Source organism: Bombina bombina, chromosome 5 (genome assembly GCF_027579735.1).
Source record: "Bombina bombina isolate aBomBom1 chromosome 5, aBomBom1.pri, whole genome shotgun sequence".
NCBI classification, from domain to species: domain Eukaryota; kingdom Metazoa; phylum Chordata; class Amphibia; order Anura; family Bombinatoridae; genus Bombina; species Bombina bombina.
In genome coordinates, this window is record NC_069503.1 from 201016137 (window position 1) to 201042659 (window position 26523).

General features: G+C 40.4%; 1 protein-coding gene across 1 annotated transcript in view; it reads left to right on the top strand.

Moving 5' to 3' along the window:
• Positions 1–26523, top strand: part of DYNC2I1 (dynein 2 intermediate chain 1) — a 302447-nt gene that overhangs the window by 102301 nt on the left and 173623 nt on the right. Inside the window, exons 8-10 of the mRNA XM_053713831.1 lie at positions 19486–19684; positions 21603–21705; positions 22953–23082. Coding sequence (XP_053569806.1) covers positions 19486–19684; positions 21603–21705; positions 22953–23082 — 432 coding nt within the window. The remainder of the gene's footprint in view (positions 1–19485; positions 19685–21602; positions 21706–22952; positions 23083–26523) is intronic.

Below are 26523 nucleotides of genomic sequence, written 5' to 3' on the forward strand. Positions count from 1 at the left end.
CGGCTCTAGTGGATGCACTAGTAGCACCTTGGACCTTCAACCTAGCTTATGTGTTCCCACCGTTTCCTCTCATTCCCAGGCTGGTAGCCAGGATCAAACAGGAGAGGGTATCGGTGATTTTGATAGCTCCTGCGTGGCCACGCAGGACTTGGTATGCAGACCTAGTGAATATGTCATCGGCTCCACCATGGAAGCTACCTCTGAGACAGGACCTTCTTGTTCAAGGTCCGTTCGAACATCCGAATCTGGCCTCACTCCAACTGACTGCTTGGAGATTGAACGCTTGATTTTATCAAAGCGAGGGTTCTCAGATTCTGTCATTGATACTCTTGTTCAGGCTAGAAAGCCTGTAACTAGAAAAATCTACCATAAAATATGGAAAAGATATATCTGTTGGTGTGAATCTAAAGGATTCCCATGGAACAAGATAAAGATTCCTAGGATTCTATCCTTTCTTCAAGAAGGTTTGGAGAAAGGATTATCTGCAAGTTCTTTGAAGGGACAGATTTCTGCTTTATCTGTTTTACTTCACAAAAAAGCTGGCGGCTGTGCCAGACGTTCAAGCTTTTGTTCAGGCTCTGGTTAGAATCAAGCCTGTTTACAAAAATTTGACTCCTCCCTGGAGTCTCAATCTAGTTCTTTCAGTTCTTCAGGGGATTCCGTTTGAACCCCTACATTCCGTTGATATAAAGTTATTATCTTGGAAAGTTTTGTTTTTGGTTGCAATTTCTTCTGCAAGAAGAGTTTCAGAGTTATCTGCTCTGCAGTGTTCTCCTCCATATCTGGTGTTCCATGCAGATAAGGTGGTTTTGTGTACTAAACCTGGTTTTCTTCCGAAAGTTGTTTCTTACAAAAATATTAACCAGGAGATAGTCGTGCCTTCTTTGTGTCCTAATCCAGTTTCAAAGAAGGAACGTTTATTGCACAACTTGGATGTAGTTCGTGCTCTCAAATTTTACTTAGCAGCTACTAAGGATTTCAGACAAACATCTTCTTTGTTTGTTGTTTATTCTGGTAAAAGGAGAGGTCAAAAAGCAACTTCTACCTCTCTCTCTTTCTGGCTTAAAAGCATTATCCGATTGGCTTATGAGACTGCCGGACGGCAGCCTCCTGAAAGAATCACAGCTCACTCCACTAGGGCTGTGGCTTCCACATGGGCCTTCAAGAACGAGGCTTCTGTTGATCAGATATGTAAGGCAGCGACTTGGTCTTCACTGCACACTTTTACCAAATTCTACAAATTTTATACTTTTGCTTCATCTGAGGCTATTTTTGGGAGAAAGGTTTTGCAAGCCGTGGTGCCTTCCATCTAGGCGACCTGATTTGTTCCCTCCCATCATCCGTGTCCTAAAGCTTTGGTATTGGTTCCCACAAGTAAGGATGACGCTGTGGACCGGACACACCTATGTTGGAGAAAACAGAATTTATGCTTACCTGATAAATTACTTTCTCCAACGGTGTGTCCGGTCCACGGCCCGCCCTGGTTTTTAATCAGGTCTGATGATTTATTTTCTCTAACTACAGTCACCACGGTATCATATGATTTCTCCTATGCATATTCCTCCTTTACGTCGGTCGAATGACTGGGGAAGGCGGAGCCTAGGGGGGATCATGTGACCAGCTTTGCTGTGCTCTTTGCCATTTCCTGTTGGGGAAGAGAATATCCCACAAGTAAGGATGACGCCGTGGACCGGACACACCGTTGGAGAAAGTAATTTATCAGGTAAGCATAAATTCTGTTTTTCTGAGATCTCACAGGTGGAAGGTGAACATAAAAAAGAGTTCTCTCTTCCCTCTCACAAGAGTTTCCTTCCTAGGGACTCTCATAGACTCGGTAGAAATGAAAATATTTCTGACGAAGGTCAGAAAATTAAAACTCTTAACCACTTGCCGAGCTCTTCATTCCATTCCTCGGCCATCAGTGGCTCAGTGTATGGAGGTAATCGGACTCATGGTAGTGGCAATGGACATAGTTCCTTTTGCCCGCCTACACCTCAGACCACTGCAACTATGCATGCTCAAACAGTGGAATGGGGATTATGCAGATTTATCTCCGCAAATACATCTGGATCAGGAGACCAGAGATTCTCTTCTCTAGTGGTTGTCTCAGGACCACCTGGCTCAGGGAATGTGTTTCCGCAGGCCAGAGAGGATTATTGTAACGACAGATGCCAGCCTGCTAGGTTGGGGTGCAGTCTGGAACTCCCTGAAAGCACAGGGCTTATGGTCTCGGGAGGAAACTCTCCTCCCGATAAACATTCTAGAACTGAGAGCGATATTCAGTGCGCTTCAGGCGTGGCCTCAGCTAGCTGCGGCCAAATTCATCAGATTTCAGTCGGACAACATCACGACTGTAGCTTACATCAATCACCAAGGAGGAACACGGAGTCCTATAGCGATGATGGAAGTAATCAAAATAATCCGATGGGCGGAGACTCACTCTTGCCATCTTTCAGCAATCTATATCCCAGGGGTAGAGAACTGGGAGGTGGATTTCCTAAGTCGTCAGACTTTTCATCCGGGGGAGTGGGAGCTCCATCCGGAAGTATTTGCCCAGCTGACTCAGCTATGGGGCACACCAGAATTGGATCTGATGGCGTCCTGTCAGAACGCCAAGCTTCCTTGTTACGGGTCCAGGTCCCAGGATCCCCAGGCGGCACTGATAGATGCTCTAGCAGTGCCTTGGTCCTTCAAACTGGCCTATGTATTTCCACCGTTTCCTCTCCTCCCACGTCTGGTTGTCAGAATCAAGCAGGAGAGAGCTTCGGTGATTCTGATAGCACCTGCGTGGCCACGCAGGACTTGGTATGCAGACCTAGTGGACATGTCATCTGTTCCACCGTGGACTCTGCCAATGAGGCAGGACCTTCTAATCCAAGGTCCATTCAAGCATCCAAATCTAATTTTTCTGCGTCTGACTGCCTGGAGATTGAACGCTTGATTTTATCAAAACGTGGTTTCTCTGAGTCGGTCATTGATACCCTGATTCAAGCTAGAAAGCCTGTCACCAGGAAAATCTATCATAAGATTTGGCGCAAATATCTTTATTGGTGTGAATCCAAGGGTTACTCATGGAGTAAGATTAGGATTCCTAGAATATTGTCTTTTCTCCAAGAAGGATTGGAGAAGGGATTATCAGCTAGCTCCTTAAAAGGACAAATTTCTGCTTTGTCTATTCTTTTACACAAGCGTCTGGCAGATGTCCCAGACGTTCAAGCGTTTAGTCAGGCTTTAGTCAGAATCAAGCCTGTATTCAAACCTGTTGCTCCGCCATGGAGCCTAAACTTAGTTCTTAAAGTTCTTCAAGGGGTTCCGTTTGAACCTATGAATTCCATAGATATTAAGCTTCTATCTTGGAAAGTTCTGTTTTTAGTAGCTATCTCTTCGGCCCGAAGAGTTTCTGAGTTATCTGCTTTACAGTGTGACTCACCTTATCTTATTTTCCATGCAGATAAGGTGGTTTTACGTACCAAACCTGGATTCCTTCCTAAGGTTGTTTCTAATAGGAATATCAATCAGGAAATTGTTCGCTGTGTCCTAATCCTTCTTAAAAGAAGGAACGTCTGTTGCACAATCTTGATGTGGTTCGTGCTCTAAAGTTCTACTTACAAGCAACCAAAGATTTCCGTCAAACATCTTCATTGTTTGTTGTTTATTCTGGTAGGCGGAGAGGCCAAAAAGCTACGGCTACCTCTCTTTCTTTTTGGCTGAAAAGCATCATCCGTTTGGCTTATGAGACTGCTGGCCAGCAGCCTCCTGAAAGGATTACTGCTCATTCTACTAGAGCAGTGGCTTCCACATGGGCTTTTAAAAATGAGGCTTCTGTAAGGCGGCGACTTGGTCTTCGCTTCATACTTTTTCCAAATTTTACAAATTCGATACTTTTGCTTCTTCGGAGGCTATTTTTGGGAGAAAGGTTCTACAAGCAGTGGTGCCTTCCTTTTAAGGTACCTGTCTTGTCCCTCCCTTCATCCGTGTCCTAAAGCTTTGGTATTGGTATCCCACAAGTATGGATGAATCCGTGGACTCAATACATCTTACAAGAGAAAACAGAATTTATGCTTACCTGATAAATTTTATTTCTCTTGTGATGTATCGAGTCCACGGCCCGCCCTGTCTGTATAAGACAGGTAGTATATTTTTATTTAAAAAACTTCAGTCACCTCTGCACCCTATAGTTTCTCCTTTTTCTTCCTAGCCTTCGGTCGAATGACTGGGGGGGTGGAGCTACGGGGGGGGGCTGTATGGACAGCTCTGCTGTGGGTGCTCTCTTTGCCACTTCCTGTTAGGAAGGAGAATATCCCACAAGTATGGATGAATCCGTGGACTCGATACATCACAAGAGAAAGACATTTATTAGGTAAGCATAAATTCTGTTTTCTTTCATGTAATTAGCAAGAGTCCATGAGCTAGTGACGTATGGGATATACAGGAGGGGCAAAGTTTCCCAAACCTCAAAATGCCTATAAATACACCCCTCACCACACCCACAATTCAGTTTTACAAACTTTGCCTCCGATGGAGGTGGTGAAGTAAGTTTGTGCTAGATTCTACATTGATATGCGCTCCGCAGCAAGTTGGAGCCCGGTTTTCCTCTCAGCGTGCAGTGAATGTCAGAGGGATGTGAGGAGAGTATTGCCTATTTGAATGCAGTGATCTCCTTCTACGGGGTCTATTTCATAGGTTCTCTGTTATCGGTCGTAGAGATTCATCTCTTACCTCCCTTTTCAGATCGACGATATACTCTTATATATACCATTACCTCTGCTGATTCTCGTTTCAGTACTGGTTTGGCTTTCTACAAACATGTAGATGAGTGTCCTGGGGTAAGTAAATCTTATTTTCTGTGACACTCTAAGCTATGGTTGGGCACTTTGTTTATAAAGTTCTAAATATATGTATTCAAACATTTATTTGCCTTGACTCAGAATGTTCAACTTTCCTTATTTTTCAGACAGTCAGTTTCATATTTGGGATATTGCATTTGATTTAATCATTTTTTCTTACCTTCAAAAATTTGACTCTTTTTCCCTGTGGGCTGTTAGGCTCGCGGGGGCTGAAAATGCTTCATTTTATTGCGTCATTCTTGGCGCGGACTTTTTTGGCGCAAAAATTCTTTTCCGTTTCCGGCGTCATACGTGTCGCCGGAAGTTGCGTCATTTTTTGACGTTATTTTGCGCCAAAAATGTCGGCGTTCCGGATGTGGCGTCATTTTTGGCGCCAAAAGCATTTAGGCGCCAAATAATGTGGGCGTCTTATTTGGCGCTAAAATATATGGGCGTCGCTTTTGTCTCCACATTATTTAAGTCTCATTTTTCATTGCTTCTGGTTGCTAGAAGCTTGTTCTTTGGCATTTTTTCCCATTCCTGAAACTGTCATTTAAGGAATTTGATCAATTTTGCTTTATATGTTGTTTTTTCTCTTACATATTGCAAGATGTCTCACGTTGCATCTGAGTCAGAAGATACTACAGGAAAATCGCTGTCTAGTGCTGGATCTACCAAAACTAAGTGTATCTGCTGTAAACTTTTGGTAGCTATTCCTCCAGCTGTTGTTTGTATTGATTGTCATGACAAACTTGTTAATGCAGATAATATTTCCTTTAGTAAAGTACCATTGCCTGTTGCAGTTCCTTCAACATCTAAGGTGCAGAATGTTCCTGATAACATAAGAGATTTTGTTTCTGAATCTATAAAGAAGGCTATGTCTGTTATTTCTCCTTCTAGTAAACGTAAAAAATCTTTTAAAACTTCTCTCCCTACAGATGAATTTTTAAATGAACATCATCATTCTGATTCTGATGTCTCTTCTGGTTCAGAGGATTCTGTTTCAGAGGTTGATGCTGATAAATCTTCATATTTATTTAAAATGGAATTTATTCGTTCTTTACTTAAAGAAGTTCTAATTGCTTTAGAAATAGAGGATTCTGGTCCTCTTGATACTAATTCTAAACGTTTGGATAAGGTAATTAAATCTCCTGTGGTTATTCCAGAAGTTTTTCCTGTTCCTAATGCTATTTCTGCAGTAATTTCCAAAGAATGGGATAAATTGGGTAATTCATTTACTCCTTCTAAACGTTTTAAGCAATTATATCCTGTGCCGTCTGACAGATTAGAATTTTGGGACAAAATCCCTAAAGTTGATGGGGCTATTTCTACCCTTGCTAAACGTACTACTATTCCTACGTCAGATGGTACTTCGTTTAAGGATCCTTTAGATAGGAAAATTGAATCCTTTCTAAGAAAAGCTTATCTGTGTTCAGGTAATCTTCTTAGACCTGCTATATCTTTGGCTGATGTTGCTGCAGCTTCAACTTTTTGGTTGGAAACTTTAGCGCAACAAGTAACACATCATGATTCTCATGATATTATTATTCTTCTTCAGCATGCTAATAATTTTATCTGTGATGCCATCTTTGATATTATCAGAGTTGATGTCAGGTTTATGTCTCTAGCTATTTTAGCTAGAAGAGCTTTATGGCTTAAGACTTGGAATGCTGATATGGCTTCTAAATCAACTCTACTTTCCATTTCTTTCCAGGGTAACAAATTATTTGGTTCTCAGTTGGATTCTATTATTTCAACTGTTACTGGTGGGAAAGGAACTTTTTTACCACAGGATAAAAAATCTAAAGGTAAAAACAGGGCTAATAATCGTTTTCGTTCCTTTCGTTTCAACAAAGAACAAAAGTCTGATCCTTCATCCTCAGGAGCAGTTTCAGTTTGGAAACCATCTCCAATCTGGAATAAATCCAAGCCAGCCAGAAAGGCAAAGCCTGCTTTTAAGTCCACATGAAGGTGCGGCCCTCATTCCAGCTCAGCTGGTAGGGGGCAGGTTACGTTTTTTCAAAGAAATTTGGATCAATTCTGTTCACAATCTTTGGATTCAGAACATTGTTTCAGAAGGGTACAGAATTGGTTTCAAGATGAGACCTCCTGAAAAGAGATTTTTTCTTTCCCGTGTCCCAGTAAATCCAGTAAAAGCTCAAGCATTTCTGAATTGTGTTTCAGATCTAGAGTTGACTGGAGTAATTATGCCAGTTCCAGTTCAGGAACAGGGGATGGGGTTTTATTCAAATCTCTTCATTGTACCAAAGAAGGAGAATTCCTTCAGACCAGTTCTGGATCTAAAAATATTGAATCGTTATGTAAGGATACCAACGTTCAAGATGGTAACTGTAAGGACTATCTTGCCTTTTGTTCAGCAAGGGAATTATATGTCCACAATAGATTTACAGGATGCATATCTGCATATTCCGATTCATCCAGATCATTATCAGTTCCTGAGATTCTCTTTTCTGGACAAGCATTACCAGTTTGTGGCTCTGCCGTTTGGCCTAGCTACAGCTCCAAGAATTTTTACAAAGGTTCTCGGTGCCCTTCTGTCTGTAATCAGAGAACAGGGTATTGTGGTATTTCCTTATTTGGACGATATCTTGGTACTTGCTCAGTCTTTACATTTAGCAGAATTTCATACGAATCGACTTGTGTTGTTTCTTCAAGATCATGGTTGGAGGATCAATTTACCAAAAAGTTCATTGATTCCTCAGACAAGGGTAACCTTTCTGGGTTTCCAGATAGATTCAGTGTCCATGACTCTGTCTTTAACAGACAAGAGACGTCTAAAACTGATTGCAGCTTGCCGAAACCTTCAGTCACAATCATTCCCTTCGGTAGCCTTATGCATGGAAATTCTAGGTCTTATGACTGCTGCATCGGACGCGATCCCCTTTGCTCGTTTTCACATGCGACCTCTTCAGCTTTGTATGCTGAATCAATGGTGCAAGGATTACACAAAGATATCTCAATTAATATCTTTAAAACCGATTGTTCGACACTCTCTAACGTGGTGGACAGATCACCATCGTTTAATTCAGGGGGCTTCTTTTGTGCTTCCGACCTGGACTGTAATTTCAACAGATGCATGTCTCACAGGTTGGGGAGCTGTGTGGGGATCTCTGACGGCACAAGGAGTTTGGGAATCTCAGGAGGTGAGATTACCGATCAATATTTTGGAACTCCGTGCAATTTTCAGAGCTCTTCAGTTTTGGCCTCTTCTGAAGAGAGAATCGTTCATTTGTTTTCAGACAGACAATGTCACAACTGTGGCATACATCAATCATCAAGGAGGGACTCACAGTCCTCTGGCTATGAAAGAAGTATCTCGAATTTTGGTTTGGGCGGAATCCAGCTCCTGTCTAATCTCTGCGGTTCATATCCCAGGTGTAGACAATTGGGAAGCGGATTATCTCAGTCGCCAAACGTTGCATCCGGGCGAATGGTCTCTTCACCCAGAGGTATTTCTTCAAATTGTTCAAATGTGGGAACTTCCAGAAATAGATTTGATGGCGTCCCATCTAAACAAGAAACTTCCCAGGTATCTGTCCAGATCCCGGGATCCTCAGGCGGAAGCAGTGGATGCATTATCACTTCCTTGGAAGTATCATCCTGCCTATATCTTTCCGCCTCTAGTTCTTCTTCCAAGAGTAATCTCCAAGATTCTGAAGGAATGCTCGTTTGTTCTGCTGGTAGCTCCGGCATGGCCTCACAGGTTTTGGTATGCGGATCTTGTCCGGATGGCCTCTTGCCAACCGTGGACTCTTCCGTTAAGACCAGACCTTCTGTCACAAGGTCCTTTTTTCCATCAGGATCTGAAATCCTTAAATTTAAAGGTATGGAGATTTAACGCTTGATTCTTCGTCAAAGAGGTTTCTCTGACTCTGTGATTAATACTATGTTACAGGCTCGTAAATCTGTATCTAGAGAGATATATTATAGAGTCTGGAAGACTTATATTTCTCCAACATAGGTGTGTCCGGTCCACGGCGTCATCCTTACTTGTGGGATATTCTCTTCCCCAACAGGAAATGGCAAAGAGCCCAGCAAAGCTGGTCACATGATCCCTCCTAGGCTCCGCTTACCCCAGTCATTCTCTTTGCCGTTGTACAGGCAACATCTCCACGGAGATGGCTTAGAGTTTTTTAGTGTTTAACTGTAGTTTTTATTATTCAATCAAGAGTTTGTTATTTTAAAATAGTGCTGGTATGTACTATTTACTCTGAAACAGAAAAGAGATGAAGATTTCTGTTTGTAAGAGGAAAATGATTTTAGCAACCGTTACTAAAATCCATGGCTGTTCCACACAGGACTGTTGAGAGGAATTAACTTCAGTTGGGGGAACAGTGAGCAGTCTTTTGCTGCTTGAGGTATGACACATTCTAACAAGACGATGTAATGCTGGAAGCTGTCATTTTCCCTATGGGATCCGGTAAGCCATTTTTATTCAGACAGTAAATAAGGGCTTCACAAGGGCTTATTAAGACTGTAGACATTTTCTGGGCTAAATCGATTCATATATACACATATTTAGCCTTGAGGAATCATTTAATCTGGGTATTTTTGTAAAATAATATCGGCAGGCACTGCTTTAGACACCTTATTCTCTAGGGGCTTTCCCTAATCTTAGGCAGAGCCTCATTTTCGCGCCGGTATTGCGCACTTGTTTTTGAGAAGCATGACATGCAGTCGCATGTGTGAGGAGCTCTGATACATAGAAAAGACTTTCTGAAGGCGTCATTTGGTATCGTATTCCCCTTTGGGCTTGGTTGGGTCTCAGCAAAGCAGATACCAGGGACTGTAAAGGGGTTAAAGATAAAAACGGCTCCGGTTCCGTTATTTTAAGGGTTAAAGCTTCAAAATTTGGTGTGCAATACTTTTAAGGCTTTAAGACACTGTGGTGAAATTTTGGTGAATTTTGAACAATTCCTTCATACTTTTTTGCAATTGCAGTAATAAAGTGTGTTCAGTTTAAAATTTAAAGTGACAGTAACGGTTTTATTTTAAAACGTTTTTTGTACTTTGTTATCAAGTTTATGCCTGTTTAACATGTCTGAACTACCAGATAGACTGTGTTCTGAATGTGGGGAAGCCAAGGTTCCTTCTCATTTAAATAGATGTGATTTATGTGACACTGAAAATGATGCCCAAGATGATTCCTCAAGTGAGGGGAGTAAGCATGGTACTGCATCATTCCCTCCTTCGTCTACACCAGTCTTGCCCACTCAGGAGGCCCCTAGTACATCTAGCGCGCCAATACTCCTTACTATGCAACAATTAACGGCTGTAATGGATAATTCTATCAAAAACATTTTAGCCAAAATGCCCACTTATCAGCGTAAGCGCGACTGCTCTGTTTTAGATACTGAAGAGCATGAGGACGCTGATGATAATGGTTCTGAAATGCCCCTACACCAGTCTGAGGGGGCCAGGGAGGTTTTGTCTGAGGGAGAAATTTCAGATTCAGGGAAAATTTCTCAACAAGCTGAACCCGATGTGATTACATTTAAATTTAAGTTGGAACATCTCCGCGCTCTGCTTAAGGAGGTATTATCCACTCTGGATGATTGTGAGAATTTGATCATCCCAGAGAAACTATGTAAAATGGACAAGTTCCTAGAGGTCCCGGGGCTCCCAGAAGCTTTTCCTATACCCAAGCGGGTGGCGGACATTGTAAATAAAGAATGGGAAAGGCCCAGTATACCTTTCGTCCCTCCCCCCATATTTAAAAAATTGTTTCCTATGGTCGACCCCAGAAAGGACTTATGGCAGACAGTCCCCAAGGTCGAGGGAGCGGTTTCTACTTTAAACAAACGCACCACTATACCCATAGAAGATAGTTGTGCTTTCAAAGATCCTATGGATAAAAAATTAGAAGGTTTGCTTAAAAAGATGTTTGTTCAGCAAGGTTACCTTCTACAACCAATTTCATGCATTGTCCCTGTCACTACAGCCGCGTGTTTCTGGTTCGATGAGCTAGTAAAGGCGATCGATAGTGATTCTCCTCCTTATGAGGAGATTATGGACAGAATCCGTGCTCTCAAATTGGCTAATTCTTTCACCCTAGACGCCACTTTGCAATTGGCTAGGTTAGCGGCGAAAAATTCTGGGTTTGCTATTGTGGCGCCTAGAGCGCTTTGGTTGAAATCTTGGTCAGCGGATGCGTCTTCCAAGAACAAACTACTTAACATTCCTTTCAAGGGGAAAACGCTGTTTGGCCCTGACTTGAAAGAGATTATCTCTGATATCACTGGGGGTAAGGGCCACGCCCTTCCTCAGGATAGGTCTTTCAAGGCCAAAAATAAACCTAATTTTCGTCCCTTTCGTAGAAACGGACCAGCCCCAAGTGCTACGTCCTCTAAGCAAGAGGGTAATACTTCTCAAGCCAAGCCAGCCTGGAGACCAATGCAAGGCTGGAACAAGGGAAAGCAGGCCAAGAAACCTGCCACTGCTACCAAGACAGCATGAAATGTTGGCCCCCGATCCGGGACCGGATCTGGTGGGGGGCAGACTCTCTCTCTTCGCTCAGGCTTGGGCAAGAGATGTTCTGGATCCTTGGGCACTAGAAATAGTCTCCCAAGGTTATCTTCTGGAATTCAAGGGGCTTCCCCCAAGGGGGAGGTTCCACAGGTCTCAATTGTCTTCAGACCACATAAAGAGACAGGCATTCTTACATTGTGTAGAAGACCTGTTAAAAATGGGAGTGATTCATCCTGTTCCATTAGGAGAACAAGGGATGGGGTTCTACTCCAATCTGTTCATAGTTCCCAAAAAAGAGGGAACGTTCAGACCAATCTTAGATCTCAAGATCTTAAACAAGTTTCTCAAGGTTCCATCGTTCAAAATGGAAACCATTCGAACAATTCTTCCTTCCATCCAGGAAGGTCAATTCATGACCACGGTGGATTTAAAGGATGCGTATCTACATATTCCTATCCACAAGGAACATCATCGGTTCCTAAGGTTCGCATTCCTGGACAAGCATTACCAGTTCGTGGCGCTTCCTTTCGGATTAGCCACTGCTCCAAGGATTTTCACAAAGGTACTAGGGTCCCTTCTAGCGGTACTAAGACCAAGGGGCATTGCAGTAGTTCCTTACTTGGACGACATTCTGATTCAAGCGTCGTCCCTTCCTCAAGCAAAGGCTCACACGGACATAGTCCTGGCCTTTCTCAGATCTCACGGATGGAAAGTGAACGTGGAAAAGAGTTCTCTATCTCCGTCGACAAGGGTTCCCTTCTTGGGAACAATAATAGACTCCTTAGAAATGAGGATTTTTCTGACAGAGGCCAGAAAAACAAAACTTCTAAACTCTTGTCAAACACTTCATTCCGTTCCTCTTCCTTCCATAGCGCAGTGCATGGAAGTAATAGGTTTGATGGTAGCGGCAATGGACATAGTTCCTTTTGCGCGCATTCATCTAAGACCATTACAACTGTGCATGCTCAGTCAGTGGAATGGGGACTATACAGACTTGTCTCCGAAGATACAAGTAAATCAGAGGACCAGAGACTCACTCCGTTGGTGGCTGTCCCTGGACAACCTGTCACAAGGGATGACCTTCCGCAGACCAGAGTGGGTCATTGTCACGACCGACGCCAGTCTGATGGGCTGGGGCGCGGTCTGGGGACCCCTGAAAGCTCAGGGTCTTTGGTCTCGGGAAGAATCTCTTCTACCGATAAATATTCTGGAACTGAGAGCGATATTCAATGCTCTCAAGGCTTGGCCTCAGCTAGCAAAGGCCAAGTTCATACGGTTTCAATCAGACAACATGACGACTGTTGCGTACATCAACCATCAGGGGGGAACAAGGAGTTCCCTGGCGATGGAAGAAGTGACCAAAATCATTCAATGGGCGGAGACTCACTCCTGCCACCTGTCTGCAATCCACATCCCAGGAGTGGAAAATTGGGAAGCGGATTTTCTGAGTCGTCAGACATTACATCCGGGGGAGTGGGAACTCCATCCGGAAATCTTTGCCCAAATTACTCAACTGTGGGGCATTCCAGACATGGATCTGATGGCCTCTCGTCAGAACTTCAAGGTTCCTTGCTACGGGTCCAGATCCAGGGATCCCAAGGCGACTCTAGTAGATGCACTAGTAGCACCTTGGACCTTCAAACTAGCTTATGTATTCCCGCCGTTTCCTCTCATCCCCAGGCTGGTAGCCAGGATCAATCAGGAGAGGGCGTCGGTGATCTTGATAGCTCCTGCGTGGCCACGCAGGACTTGGTATGCAGATCTGGTGAATATGTCATCGGCTCCACCATGGAAGCTACCTTTGAGACGAGACCTTCTTGTTCAAGGTCCGTTCGAACATCCGAATCTGGTCTCACTCCAGCTGACTGCTTGGAGATTGAACGCTTGATCTTATCAAAACGAGGGTTCTCAGATTCTGTTATTGATACTCTTGTTCAGGCCAGAAAGCCTGTAACTAGAAAAATTTACCACAAAATATGGAAAAAATATATCTGTTGGTGTGAATCTAAAGGATTCCCTTGGGACAAGGTAAAGATTCCTAAGATTCTATCCTTTCTTCAAGAAGGATTGGAGAAAGGATTATCTGCAAGTTCCTTGAAGGGACAGATTTCTGCCTTGTCTGTGTTACTTCACAAAAAGCTGGCAGCTGTGCCAGATGTTCAAGCCTTTGTTCAGGCTCTGGTTAGAATCAAGCCTGTTTACAAACCTTTGACTCCTCCTTGGAGTCTCAACTTAGTTCTTTCAGTTCTTCAGGGGGTTCCGTTTGAACCCTTACATTCCGTTGATATTAAGTTATTATCTTGGAAAGTTTTGTTTTTGGTTGCAATTTCTTCTGCTAGAAGAGTTTCAGAATTATCTGCTCTGCAGTGTTCTCCTCCTTATCTGGTGTTCCATGCAGATAAGGTGGTTTTACGTACTAAACCTGGTTTTCTTCCAAAAGTTGTTTCTAACAAAAACATTAACCAGGAGATAGTCGTGCCTTCTTTGTGTCCGAAACCAGTTTCGAAGAAGGAACGTTTGTTGCACAATTTGGATGTTGTTCGCGCTCTAAAATTCTATTTAGATGCTACAAAGGATTTTAGACAAACATCTTCCTTGTTTGTTGTTTATTCTGGTAAAAGGAGAGGTCAAAAAGCAACTTCTACCTCTCTCTCTTTTGGATTAAAAGCATCATCAGATTGGCTTATGTGACTGCCGGACGGCAGCCTCCTGAAAGAATCACAGCTCATTCCACTAGGGCTGTGGCTTCCACATGGGCCTTCAAGAACGAGGCTTCTGTTGATCAGATATGTAGGGCAGCGACTTGGTCTTCACTGCACACTTTTACCAAATTTTACAAGTTTGATACTTTTGCTTCTTCTGAGGCTATTTTTGGGAGAAAGGTTTTGCAAGCCGTGGTGCCTTCCATTTAGGTGACCTGATTTGCTCCCTCCCTTCATCCGTGTCCTAAAGCTTTGGTATTGGTTCCCACAAGTAAGGATGACGCCGTGGACCGGACACACCTATGTTGGAGAAAACAGAATTTATGTTTACCTGATAAATTACTTTCTCCAACGGTGTGTCCGGTCCACGGCCCGCCCTGGTTTTTTAATCAGGTCTGATAATTTATTTTCTTTAACTACAGTCACCACGGTATCATATGGTTTCTCCTATGCAAATATTCCTCCTTAACGTCGGTCGAATGACTGGGGTAGGCGGAGCCTAGGAGGGATCATGTGACCAGCTTTGCTGGGCTCTTTGCCATTTCCTGTTGGGGAAGAGAATATCCCACAAGTAAGGATGACGCCGTGGACCGGACACACCGTTGGAGAAAGTAATTTATCAGGTAAACATAAATTCTGTTTTCTTGGTGTATTTCTCATCATTTTTCTTGGCATTCTTTTAGAATACCGAGAATTTTACAGTTTCTTCAGGATGGTTTAGATAAAGGTTTGTCCGCAAGTTCCTTAAAAGGACAAATCTCTGCTCTTTCTGTTCTTTTTCACAGAAAGATTGCTATTCTTCCTGATATTCATTGTTTTGTACAAGCTTTGGTGCGTATAAAACCTGTCATTAAGTCAATTTCTCCTCCTTGGAGTTTGAATTTGGTCCTGGGGGCTCTTCAAGCTCCTCCGTTTGAACCTATGCATTCATTGGACATTAAATTACTTTCTTGGAAAGTTTTGTTCCTTTTGGCCATCTCTTCTGCCAGAAGAGTTTCTGAATTATCTGCTCTTTCTTGTGAGTCTCCTTTTCTGATTTTTCATCAGGATAAGGCGGTGTTGCGAACTTCTTTTGAATTTTTACCTAAAGTTGTGAATTCCAACAACATTAGTAGAGAAATTGTGGTTCCTTCATTATGTCCTAATCCTAAGAATTCTAAGGAGAAATCGTTGCATTCTTTGGATGTTGTTAGAGCTTTGAAATATTATGTTGAAGCTACTAAATCTTTCCGAAAGACTTCTAGTCTATTTGTTATCTTTTCCGGTTCTAGAAAAGGCCAGAAAGCTTCTGCCATTTCTTTGGCATCTTGGTTGAAATCTTTAATTCATCTTGCCTATGTTGAGTCGGGTAAAACTCCGCCTCAGAGAATTACAGCTCATTCTACTAGGTCAGTTTCTACTTCCTGGGCGTTTAGGAATGAAGCTTCGGTTGATCAGATTTGCAAAGCAGCAACTTGGTCCTCTTTGCATACTTTTACTAAATTCTACCATTTTTATGTATTTTCTTCTTCTGAAGCAGTTTTTGGTAGAAAAGTACTTCAGGCAGCGGTTTCAGTTTGAATCTTCTGCTTATGTTTTTCGTTAAACTTTATTTTGGGTGTGGATTATTTTCAGCAGGAATTGGCTGTCTTTATTTTATCCCTCCCTCTCTAGTGACTCTTGTGTGGAAAGATACACATCTTGGGTAATCATTATCCCATACGTCACTAGCTCATGGACTCTTGCTAATTACATGAAAGAAAACATAATTTATGTAAGAACTTACCTGATAAATTCATTTCTTTCATATTAGCAAGAGTCCATGAGGCCCGCCCTTTTTTTGTGGTGGTTATGATTTTGTATAAAGCACAATTATTCCAATTCCTTATTTTATATGCTTTCGCACTTTTTTATCACCCCACTTCTTGGCTATTCGTTAAACTGAATTGTGGGTGTGGTGAGGGGTGTATTTATAGGCATTTTGAGGTTTGGGAAACTTTGCCCCTCCTGGTAGGAATGTATATCCCATACGTCACTAGCTCATGGACTCTCGCTAATATGAAAGAAATGAATTTATCAGGTAAGTTCTTACATAAATTATGTTTTTTACCCCAGAAATGTATTTTTCAGTTAGTTTGGGGATCAGTTAGGGATCATCTGCATAACTCTTCATTAGTTTCAAATTTGTGGGGTTTTTATTTTTTACTCAGGCTGTTGCCTGCGCATTGTTAATGGCACCCCTTCTCCTCAACTCCACCGCTCTGAAAACAACTAAAATTTTCTCTAAGGCACCCTTTAGGATTTTTCTCATGTCAAATCCTGGATTTTAACCCTTCATTGTCCAGAAGGTTGTGAGTACCCTCATAAGAGCTGCTAAGTGGGTGGGAAACGTTCGCATAAAATTATATGTGATTTAAATAATTTTTGGGGCCTACTTTTCTACCTTATAATGGGTTAATAGGTGTATTTAAAGTGAATGTAAATGTTGATGCTTAAGTACCCGGTTTTTAAAAATTTGATTAAAAATAGGGGCACTTTAATTCATCAAAATTTACATTTCACTCGTGCTGTGAAAAAAAAACTTACCTTTTAATCTTGACAGCAGCTCCAGCTTCCTCCACCCGTCGCAAAGCCTCTTTTTTGGTCTAAAATTATTAATCCGTCTTCCTCCAATCACGGCATTGAATCAGGCACTGATTCCCCGGGGGGAAGCCGTGATTGGAGGAAGACCTATCCATCATTTCTGATATCAGAAATGGCTTGCAACGACCGGAGGAAGCTGGAGCTGCTGTCAAGATTAAAAGGTAAGTATTTCTTCACAACGAGTGAAATGTAAATTTTGATGAATTAAAGTGCCCCTGTTTTTAATTGAATTTTTAAAAATCGGGCACTTTAGCATCAAAATTTACATTCACTTTAAGGGCTGTTACTTATAGTATTGTCATTAATACAATTGTTTTTTTCTGTTGTGTACATTTAATCTGTACTTCAGTATTTCAGTTTTGCTTAAATATACCCCCAATAAATATGTTTTACCCATTACAGGGAACCTCCAGGGATTTTAATAAAGCTCAAGATACAAATGCTGTCCATTTTCCCTGTTTGTTTTGAAAAACTGTTCCTGTGGATCAGATTAATCAACTATGTGTTATCTGTGTCCCACGTTTCCAGTTTCAAAGCGGTAATTCTGTCAGTTTGCCTGGCAGACATCTGGCAGACATCTAGCACCCATACCTGTCTATATGATTCAAGGGAATAACACTGATTTTTTACCCGAGTTTAAAAATACTTTACAAAAGATTATGACAGAGCTATTAGCAGCAATTCCCAGACCAAAGAAACGCAAATAGCCTCCCACACCTTTTCTATATCATGCTGCAGGAATGGTAAAAACTTTATTTTAAAATGAATATTATTGCTGGTCACTTTGAAATGGCTGCAAAGCTCCACCCTCTGATGACATCACAATCTGGGTTACATCTAGGCACTCTGCCAAATAGCATTGACAGTCTGTTGAATCCAACTAGTGAGCCTTTTGTGATTGGACGCCATATGCAGCCCAGATTGTGATGTCATCAGTGGTCGGAGCTTGGCAGCCATTTCAATGTGTCTAGAAACAATATTCATTTAAAAAAAACTTTTTTTTCCCATTCCTGCTGCATTATATAGAAAAGGTGTAATCAAATTTGTTTTTATGTTTTTACTCAGGGTCTCCTTCCTTATAAAATGACTTTGATCCTCTAAATAAATGTGCCACCTTTTGCAAAGAAACAGTTAAGAAAAAAGTCAGTGTCAAATTAAACTTTTTATGTAATGTAAGTCAATAGAAAGTCAATGAGTTATGTTCCGGCCCGTATCAACATAACTAATGTAACCATTTGAACTGCATGATGTCAGTGTAAAGAGTAATTTCTGTGATAAAATCTAAAACTATTAGCTGTATAAGTTTACACACTGTAAATAAACTTAAAGTATTTAAAATGATGTCTCTCAATATATTCAGTGCCATAATATTTAAGTGCAAAGTTAATGTTCCTGTTCAAAAATCTCTTAATAGATAGATAATTATGTATAGCTAGTAATTTTATACTTTCAAAATAGGACAGGCTCAGGCAATGTGTTTTTTTTTAGATTAAAAAATACTCACTTTAGAGTAATGGTTACTACCAAGTTTTGGTTTTGTGGGACTGGAGTAATCACCAATGTAAACTGCATGTATCACAGAGAGACATATATAATAATTATATTAATAATTTGCAATTTATATAGCGCTTTTCTCCCTTTGAGACTCAAAGCACTTTACAAGTATACCAACATAAAGACATAAAAGTTAGGAGTTTCTGAAGGTCAGATAAGCTGAATGCCTGATGGAAGAGGTGGGTTTTTAGCTTTTTTTTTAAAAAAGTCTGTAAGGATGGTGCCTCTCTGATTGTGCACGGTAAAGAGTTCCAGAAAGTAGGGGCAGTGTGGCCGAATGCTCTGGAGCCCGAGTTTGTCCTTATTCTTTGCATTGAGAGGAGGGATGTGTTGGCTGACCTAAGTGAGCGGGATAGGATGTAGGGTGTCAGGAGCTCTTTCAGGTACTGTGGGCCTTGGTTGTTTAAGGCTTTGAAGGTCAGCAGGCCAATTTTAAAATATGTTCGCCATTTAATTTGAAGCCAATGCAGGGAGTGGAGAACATGTGTTATGTGGAAGGAGCGAGTTTGATTGGTCAGTAGCCTGGCTGTTGCATTTTGTACCGTCTGAAGGCGATGGAGTTCTTTTTTTGGGAGGCCCAAGTAGAGTGCATTGCAGTAATCTAGCCTAGAGGATACAAATGCATGGATTAATGTTGGCATATCATCCGGTGGAATTAAGTGTTGTATCCTGGCTATGTTTTTCAGATGAAAGTAGGCAGATTTTATTACGGAGGAAATCTGCTGTTTAAAAGATAGTCCAGCGTCAATCAGCACCCGGAGGTTTCGTACCTTTGCTGAACTAACGAGTTCAGAGCCTCCAAGCTCCAGGCCAGTTGGGTGATCGTGGGATATTTTTGATTCTCGGGGTCCCCTCACCAAGAGTAACTCTGTTTTGTCTGGGTTCACTTTGAGACAGCTAGCATTCATCCATTCTATGAGGTCTGTTAAGCAACTGTTTATGCGGCATGCTGGGTCTGTAGATCTGGAGCAAAGGAGAAGTAGAGTTGTGTGTCATCAGTGTAACCTTAGGCCATGTCGGTTAATGATATCCCTCAGTGGTAGTAAGTAAATTGCGAATAGCATGGGAGACGGGATGGATCCTTGTGGAACTCCGCAGGCCAGTTCTGTTGGTGCTGATGAGCTTGATCCAGATATTACTCTCTGTGATCTACCAGCGAGGAAAGATTTAAACCAGTTAAGGACTGTAACATACATGTTGGTCTAAAAAAACTGTTTTGTAAGCTATAACATGTGAGTACTAACACATTCCTACCCCTTTTATACATTTGTAGCCATATTTTGTTTTTTTAGGATTATGATGATGACTTTGAAGAGGACAGTGAGAATGATGGGGAAGATAAACCGGAAACAGAAGTAAAAGCAGACAGGAAAGTTGTCTTTAAGAGTGCTGAAATAGAAGAAATCCAGAAGGCGATGCTTTTGGAAAATGAGAAAATTGCTTCATATGCTTTTCAAGTGCAAACAGCATACGAGAAGGAAACAAAACAAGGTTTGCACTCGATTAATTTTAGATTAATTTTAGATCTGTATAGCGGACTAATTGTCTCATTCTATATTTTATGTATTTTGCTAATGCTATACACTGCTATCAGTGCATGCCATTAATTGGAGGTGACCTATTATTTATACCTGCACTGTTAGCCTTAAAGGGACATTAAACACAATTTTTTTATTTCATGATTTAGAAAGAGCATGCCATTTTAAACAACTTTTTAATTTACTTCTATTATCTAATTTGCTTCATTCTCTTGATATACTTTGCCAAAAAGCATATCTAGATATGCTCAGTAACTGCTGATTGGTTGCTGCACATAGATGCCTCGTCTGATTGGCTCACCCATGTGCATTGCTATTTCTTTAACAAAGGATATCTAAAGCATGAAGCAAATTAGATAATTGAAGTAAATTGGAATGTTGTTTAAAATTGTATTCTCTATCTGAATCATGAAATAATTTTTTTGGGTTTAGTGTCCCTTTAATGCCTGTTACTGCGGAGCACATTTTTCACCCAACCCCTGTGCTAAAGCTTTTTTTACAACATTTTGTTGTATTTTAACTTCAGCTTTAGGGCTTTTTATGTGAGTCACCCACATAAATTATTTGAATGATGGTGTCTGCTGATAAATTTCAATGACAACCCCACAAAAATGGTTCACTTTTGTGAGATATTTACAATTGCTTTCACCTTGCAGCAGGACAGACATACAAGCAATTTTTTTTCAGTAAGAGTTCTCATGCCCCTTAATACTTTATGGTTCTATCATCCATCGTGGCACGGTAATCAAATAGCCTGCCATGTGACTCTTCATTTGTAAAAAGAGGTCTCTCCCCACTTTAGTGCTTAGAAGGAGGTGCTAGCATCCATCTCAGAGCCCGGAGTACCCCAAACGTAACCCAGTAGACAGATGATTGGTTCCTAGAGCAGTACAAAAAAGATAATTCACTGTTTCATGGAATTTTGTATGCTATCTTTAGGTCACAGGGGCTCCTTAGTTAACACTACTTCCCCCTAGATTAATAACATTTTGATGGCAATCACTTACCATATTATGGGCTATCCACAATGGTGTCTCTTGTCCATCTGTGTGTTTTATGAGGTGGCTAGGGGCTCTAACACTCCTCTTAACAAAAACACCCTGGTGCCTAGTTGGTGCAAGTGATCATCATTATGCTCTCCTCTATAGAAAACCTCTTGGATTCAGTAGTGATGGGGGTCACCTATGTATTAGGGAGACACATGGCTCCTTATTTCAAAGGGAATGCATGTAGAAACTGTATCAGGGAACATTGTGCGTGATAACATCCTACGGCACTCTAGGGAATACTAAGAAAAAGAAGTACTCTTCAGTCCCTCTTCTTTTTGAGAATGAGAAATACAGAGAATGACAAAAAAGGTACCTTCACCTCTAAGGAAAGAAAATGGAGGCTGGTACTGTCAAACATTTTCTGTTTCTCCTATGAGAAGTTGTGCAGATTAAACCTATATTTTTTTAATGAAAAAAAAAGTGTTACATAAAACTATTTAAAGTAAAGGAAAGAAATGCTTGTTTTTGAACAACTCATACTTCAGCATGCTGACACATTTGCTGATAAAGAGAATTCTCACAGCTGTATTGGTGGGCAGGAAGAAGGCTCTGCAAGGATGCTTGTTTTTTTAACAGATGGTCCTGTGTTGAATAAACATGTAAAACATTTGAATCTCTTTTAGATGCAACAAATAAGATACCATTTAGTGACCTTTTAGCAGGGTGTACATGTTAGCTATAGGGCACATGCTTAGGTGGGTAGCTCAACATAGGTTGCTGTTTTTATAAGGAAGCTGTTTCATTTACAATGATTTGACTTGTTAAAAAAAACTATATGTGCCAGCTGTTTTCTTCAGATAACCATATAATCTTTTTGCTTAGACCAACAAGATATTCCCTCCAGGAGTAGTCATCGAGGAACTTTTATAGATTTTGGAACAGCAAGAAAACATCAAATTAATCATTCAGTAGCAAATAAACAAAAGTAAGTAAGAGTTATCTAGCATTATTATAGTGTCAGTTTATTAAAGGGACATTCTACACCAGAATTGTTATTGTTTAAAAAGATAGAAAATACCTTAATTACCCATTCCCTAGTTTTGCATAACCAACACAGTTATATAAATACACTTTTCACCTCTGTGATTACCTTGTGTCTAAGCCTCTGCAAACTGCCACTTTATTTCAGTTCTTTTGACAGACTTGCATTTTAGCCAATCAGAGCTAGCTCCCTGGAACTCCACGTGCGTGAGCACAGTGTTATCTATATGACACACATTAACTAACACCCTCTATAAAATAAAATAAATTTAAAAATTGTTTAAAATTACATTCTCTATCTGAATCATGAAAGTTTATTTTGGACTAGACTGTCCCTTTAACTGGAATCATTTAACTGCTATTTTTTACTAACCAATAAAATGAGACATATGGTTGTTATATCGCAATTGTTTAGACTTATTTCTTTAAAGAGAATAATTAGAATTGTGGGAACGCAGCAAATAGGAATGGTGAACTAATAGGCTATACAGTGTTTTATCTCCTGTTCTTGTGTATCTCTGGCCCTTTTTTGTTGTCATTTAGTGGTTGTGCCGTGATTACAAATTTCACTAGCAGTGATTTTCACTTTATACTAGGAGAGGCTAAACTAAATTTTCACCCTAAGCAACCAGAAATGTAGTTTTAATCTATCTATACAAGGGAATTATTGTATTAATGGTTATGCCGAGTTTTATTGATTTGGAGTTATTGTAAATGTATTTAATCATGTATGTATTTATTTATTTTTAGAAGCTGTATATTAGTCATGAACTTTTACTGTTATACTAACCAAAAAGCAATAATTTTAAAAAGGACTTTGCAAAAATAAATAAATGAAGAGAATGATTTATTTTTGACAAACCACTTTCATTAAAATGTTTTTGTATTAAAAAAACGAATACCATTATCTTACTGTTTAGTGTGAACTATGCTACTCCTAGTTCTTGCTGCTGCTGCTACTAATGTGCCGCAGTAATGCTGCAGGAGGCCAGTATCCGCATGTTGGGGGTGCACATTTATTTTTAAGCATATGACATTATAATGAAACATCAAAAATGAAAGTGCTCTTCGTATAATGTGCTTTTGAGAATTAAAAACTACATACGTTATGCTTTATCTATGTCCAGTCTTTCTAATAATTTTAAGTTTAATGCATATCTGAATTATTATTGTTATTTTTTTATGTTAAAGGAAACGCAGCACCGAGATCCTTCGACTGATTGATTTGGACTTTTCGACCACTTTCTCTCTTTTTGATCTGGCTCCTGTAAAAGAATATGAAATGTATATAAGAAATTTTGGTAAAACAAATACCAAGCAGGTGCGTGCTAATACAAACTATGCAAAGACACAAAAATATATTTAACCCTTTGAGTGCTAAGCACTTTTCCACCTGGGTGCTAAGCTGAATTTTTTAATTTTTTATGTTTTTACATAAAACATTTTTAACTTTTTTTTTTTTTTTACCGATCCCCAAGACTTATACCGTTGGAAAGGTTAGGCAAATACCTTTCCAACGGTGGGTCTTGGGGGTCTGTAGCTGCTTAGATGGCTGAGATACAGGCTTCTAAGCAGCATGCTCCCTTTCCCTATAATTTGCATTGTCCATTTTAAATAAAGTTGCGCGAGGACGTCATCACGTGAAGCCCCGGCGATGCATGTCACTATACAGGCCCGATCACCGGGGTAGGAGCAGGTGGAAGCCTCCAGATCTCGCTCAAGGTGGGAGAGTGCTAGCGACGGCTCTTAGCCATCGTTAGCACCTGAGTGAGACAATTTGCGACGGCTCAGAGCCGTCGTTAGCACTCAAGAGGTTAAGGTATAATGATGGGCAGTTAATTGCTAATGATGTACGTAGCTTCAGTTTGGGCTAACTATTTCTCAAATGTAGGATGACTTCAGGCCTGGACTGGCCATAGGGCATACAGGGTATTTGCATGGTAGGCCGGGGCCAGTTGCTGACTGCGCTTGTTGCCTTAGCCCCAACCAGTCACCTGCATTATTATTTGTGCATGGTGCAGGGCCAACTCCCCTGCCTCTCACTACTTTGCTGTGTCTGTGAGCCAGTCACAGAGAAGCAACTCTTTGTCTGTGCATGTGGTGCCGAATTCCTGTAGTTGTCTTTGTGTGTTTTTTCTCTCTGATAGTGCAAATTATGTGTGATGACAAGTGCTCAGATGGCGGCTATTTTTAATGATAACAACTACAATAAGCGTTTATTCTTTATTTGAATGTAAACTGTTTTTGCTTTTTTTCAATTACATTTAACTTTTTTACTATTTAATGAAAATTTGCAAAATACAGTGACAGGAGGGTGTTTACAAACTTTCAAGATTTTTGTAAATCAAACTAGTATTTTAGTTCAGTTTTGAGGTATGACTAAATAACAAAAAGGGGGCGGGGGTAGGCTACTCGGCTTTAAAAATGCCCCAGTCCGTCGATGGGTGACTTTCATTATTAGAGCTACTCTTGATTCTCAAAAACTATTCATGTGGTATAAATTTTAAGAATCATGCAAATAAAATGTCCCATAGCTTTACTGAAACCGAATACTTGAAGAGCCTTTTTTTTTGTTTTAAACAAAACATTATTTCTTTCATAATACAAATAAATCCCAGCCAAAGAGTCTTAGAAATGAATTTAGATTTTAATGATTACAGCTACCAAATCATACAAAAGGAAGAATACAAGAGAGCTTACTCGTATCCACACATACCCCATCCACCAAACATATCCATACTCCCTCAAGCAATCCCAAACATAAACTAAAAAATAATACTCAATACTAGAGTAATCAATCTGAGCAAAATAACACCCACTGGGCGTCCCCAGTGAGTGAAGACCCACTCCACCTATCACTGAAAAATACTAAATATATTGTGTAGCTCAAGATTATATAGAATAGAACACAACTTATTGCACAAAATTTCACAACATCACTATTTCCTCATATAACATCAGTAATGATCAAAAATAAAGAGTCCATGTTGAAATATTTGTATCCAAACTGAAAGCAAAGAGGCTTTCTTGTATCACTTGCAAAGAAAAAATGATACAAAATAAATGTCCTTTCCAAAAATGACCATGTAAACTTAAATGTCCTTTCTTGTAAAAAAAGATGTTGTAAAGATGCAAACTCAAATGTCCTTTCTTATGTTTAAGGCGTTATATGATCACACAGTACAATTAATGTATACTGGGATGTCCTTATTGGAGGTTTGTGAAAAGAAGGTATGCTAGGTATGGACATGGATAAAGCTCACGGATCTGCCACTCACACTGCATACATTGCAGGTCAATTCATACAGAAAATACACGAAAGACCAAACAGAACAAGAAATAAAACAAACAAACACATCCACCAGGAAAAACGAGAAAAAGAAAGAAAAGAAAGAATGGGGAACATTAAAAAGTATTTGTGTTCTAAGTATACGGATCCCGTATACTTAGAACACAAATACATTTTAATGTTCCCGTATACTTTGAACACAAATACATTTTAATGTTCCCCATTCTTTCTTTTATTTCTTTTTCTCGTTTTTCCTGGTGGATGTGTTCGTTTGTTTTATTTCTTGTTCTGTTTGGTCTTTCGTGTATTTTCTGTATGAATTGACCTGCAATGTATGCGGTGTGAGTGGCAGATCCGTGAGCTTTATCCATGTCCATACCTAGCAAGATGTTTTTTATCAGTTGAAGGTACACATCAACAACCAATAGGCAACCTCATATGGCGTTTAAATTTCACCTTCACACTGAGGCTGGACATTCCTTGACAAAGGGGAGGAGTCCCCGAAACGCTCGTCGGAACCAGCAAGACTCCCACACCTGTACTGACCCTGATCACGGCAACTACGACCTGCATTGTATCTGGCTACCGGTGAGCCTGTGGAAAGGAAACAGCGAGATGGGATATCTACAACAGTGAGTACATTTCCACACCGAAGGTTACGCTGGAAATAAAGTCTCACGGTATTAGCAAATCTGATGTAACAGGTAATATTGCGGCTTATGACTGACACTGCAACCTTACTATATTTCGAATTACCTGCACAGAGACACTGATGCTGCTATCTATTGATCTGTCCTGGTACAGGTTAGGAGCATTCAGGTATATCGCACAACACTATAGCTTTACCGTGAGTGAACATTAAAGGGTGTGATGTTGTACTTGCTATATGAATGTACCTCGCTAACAGTTTGGTAACCGATAACATAAACCGGTGGGGATACAATTGCTATTCGAGCCGTAGATTACAAGGGCGGCATTCTGAATATCTACAGCACTTTTCTTTTCACAAACCTCCAATAAGGACATCCCAGTATACATTAATTGTACTGTGTGATCATATAACGCCTTAAACATAAGAAAGGACATTTGAGTTTGCATCTTTACAACATCTTTTATTACAAGAAAGGACATTTAAGTTTACATGGTCATTTTTGGGTAGGACATTTATTTTGTATTATTTTTTCTTTGCAAGTGATACAAGAAAGCCTCTTTGCTTTCAGTTTGGATACAAATATTTCAACATGGACTCTTTATTTTTGATCATTACTGATGTTATATGAGGAAATAGTGATGTTGTGAAATTTTGTGCAATAAGTTGTGTTCTATTCTATCTTGAGCTACACAATATATTTAGTATTTTTCAGTGATAGGTGGAGTGGGTCTTCACTCACTGGGGACGCCCAGTGGGTGTTATTTTGCTCAGATTGATTACTCTAGTATTGAGTATTATTTTTTAGTTTATGTTTGGGATTG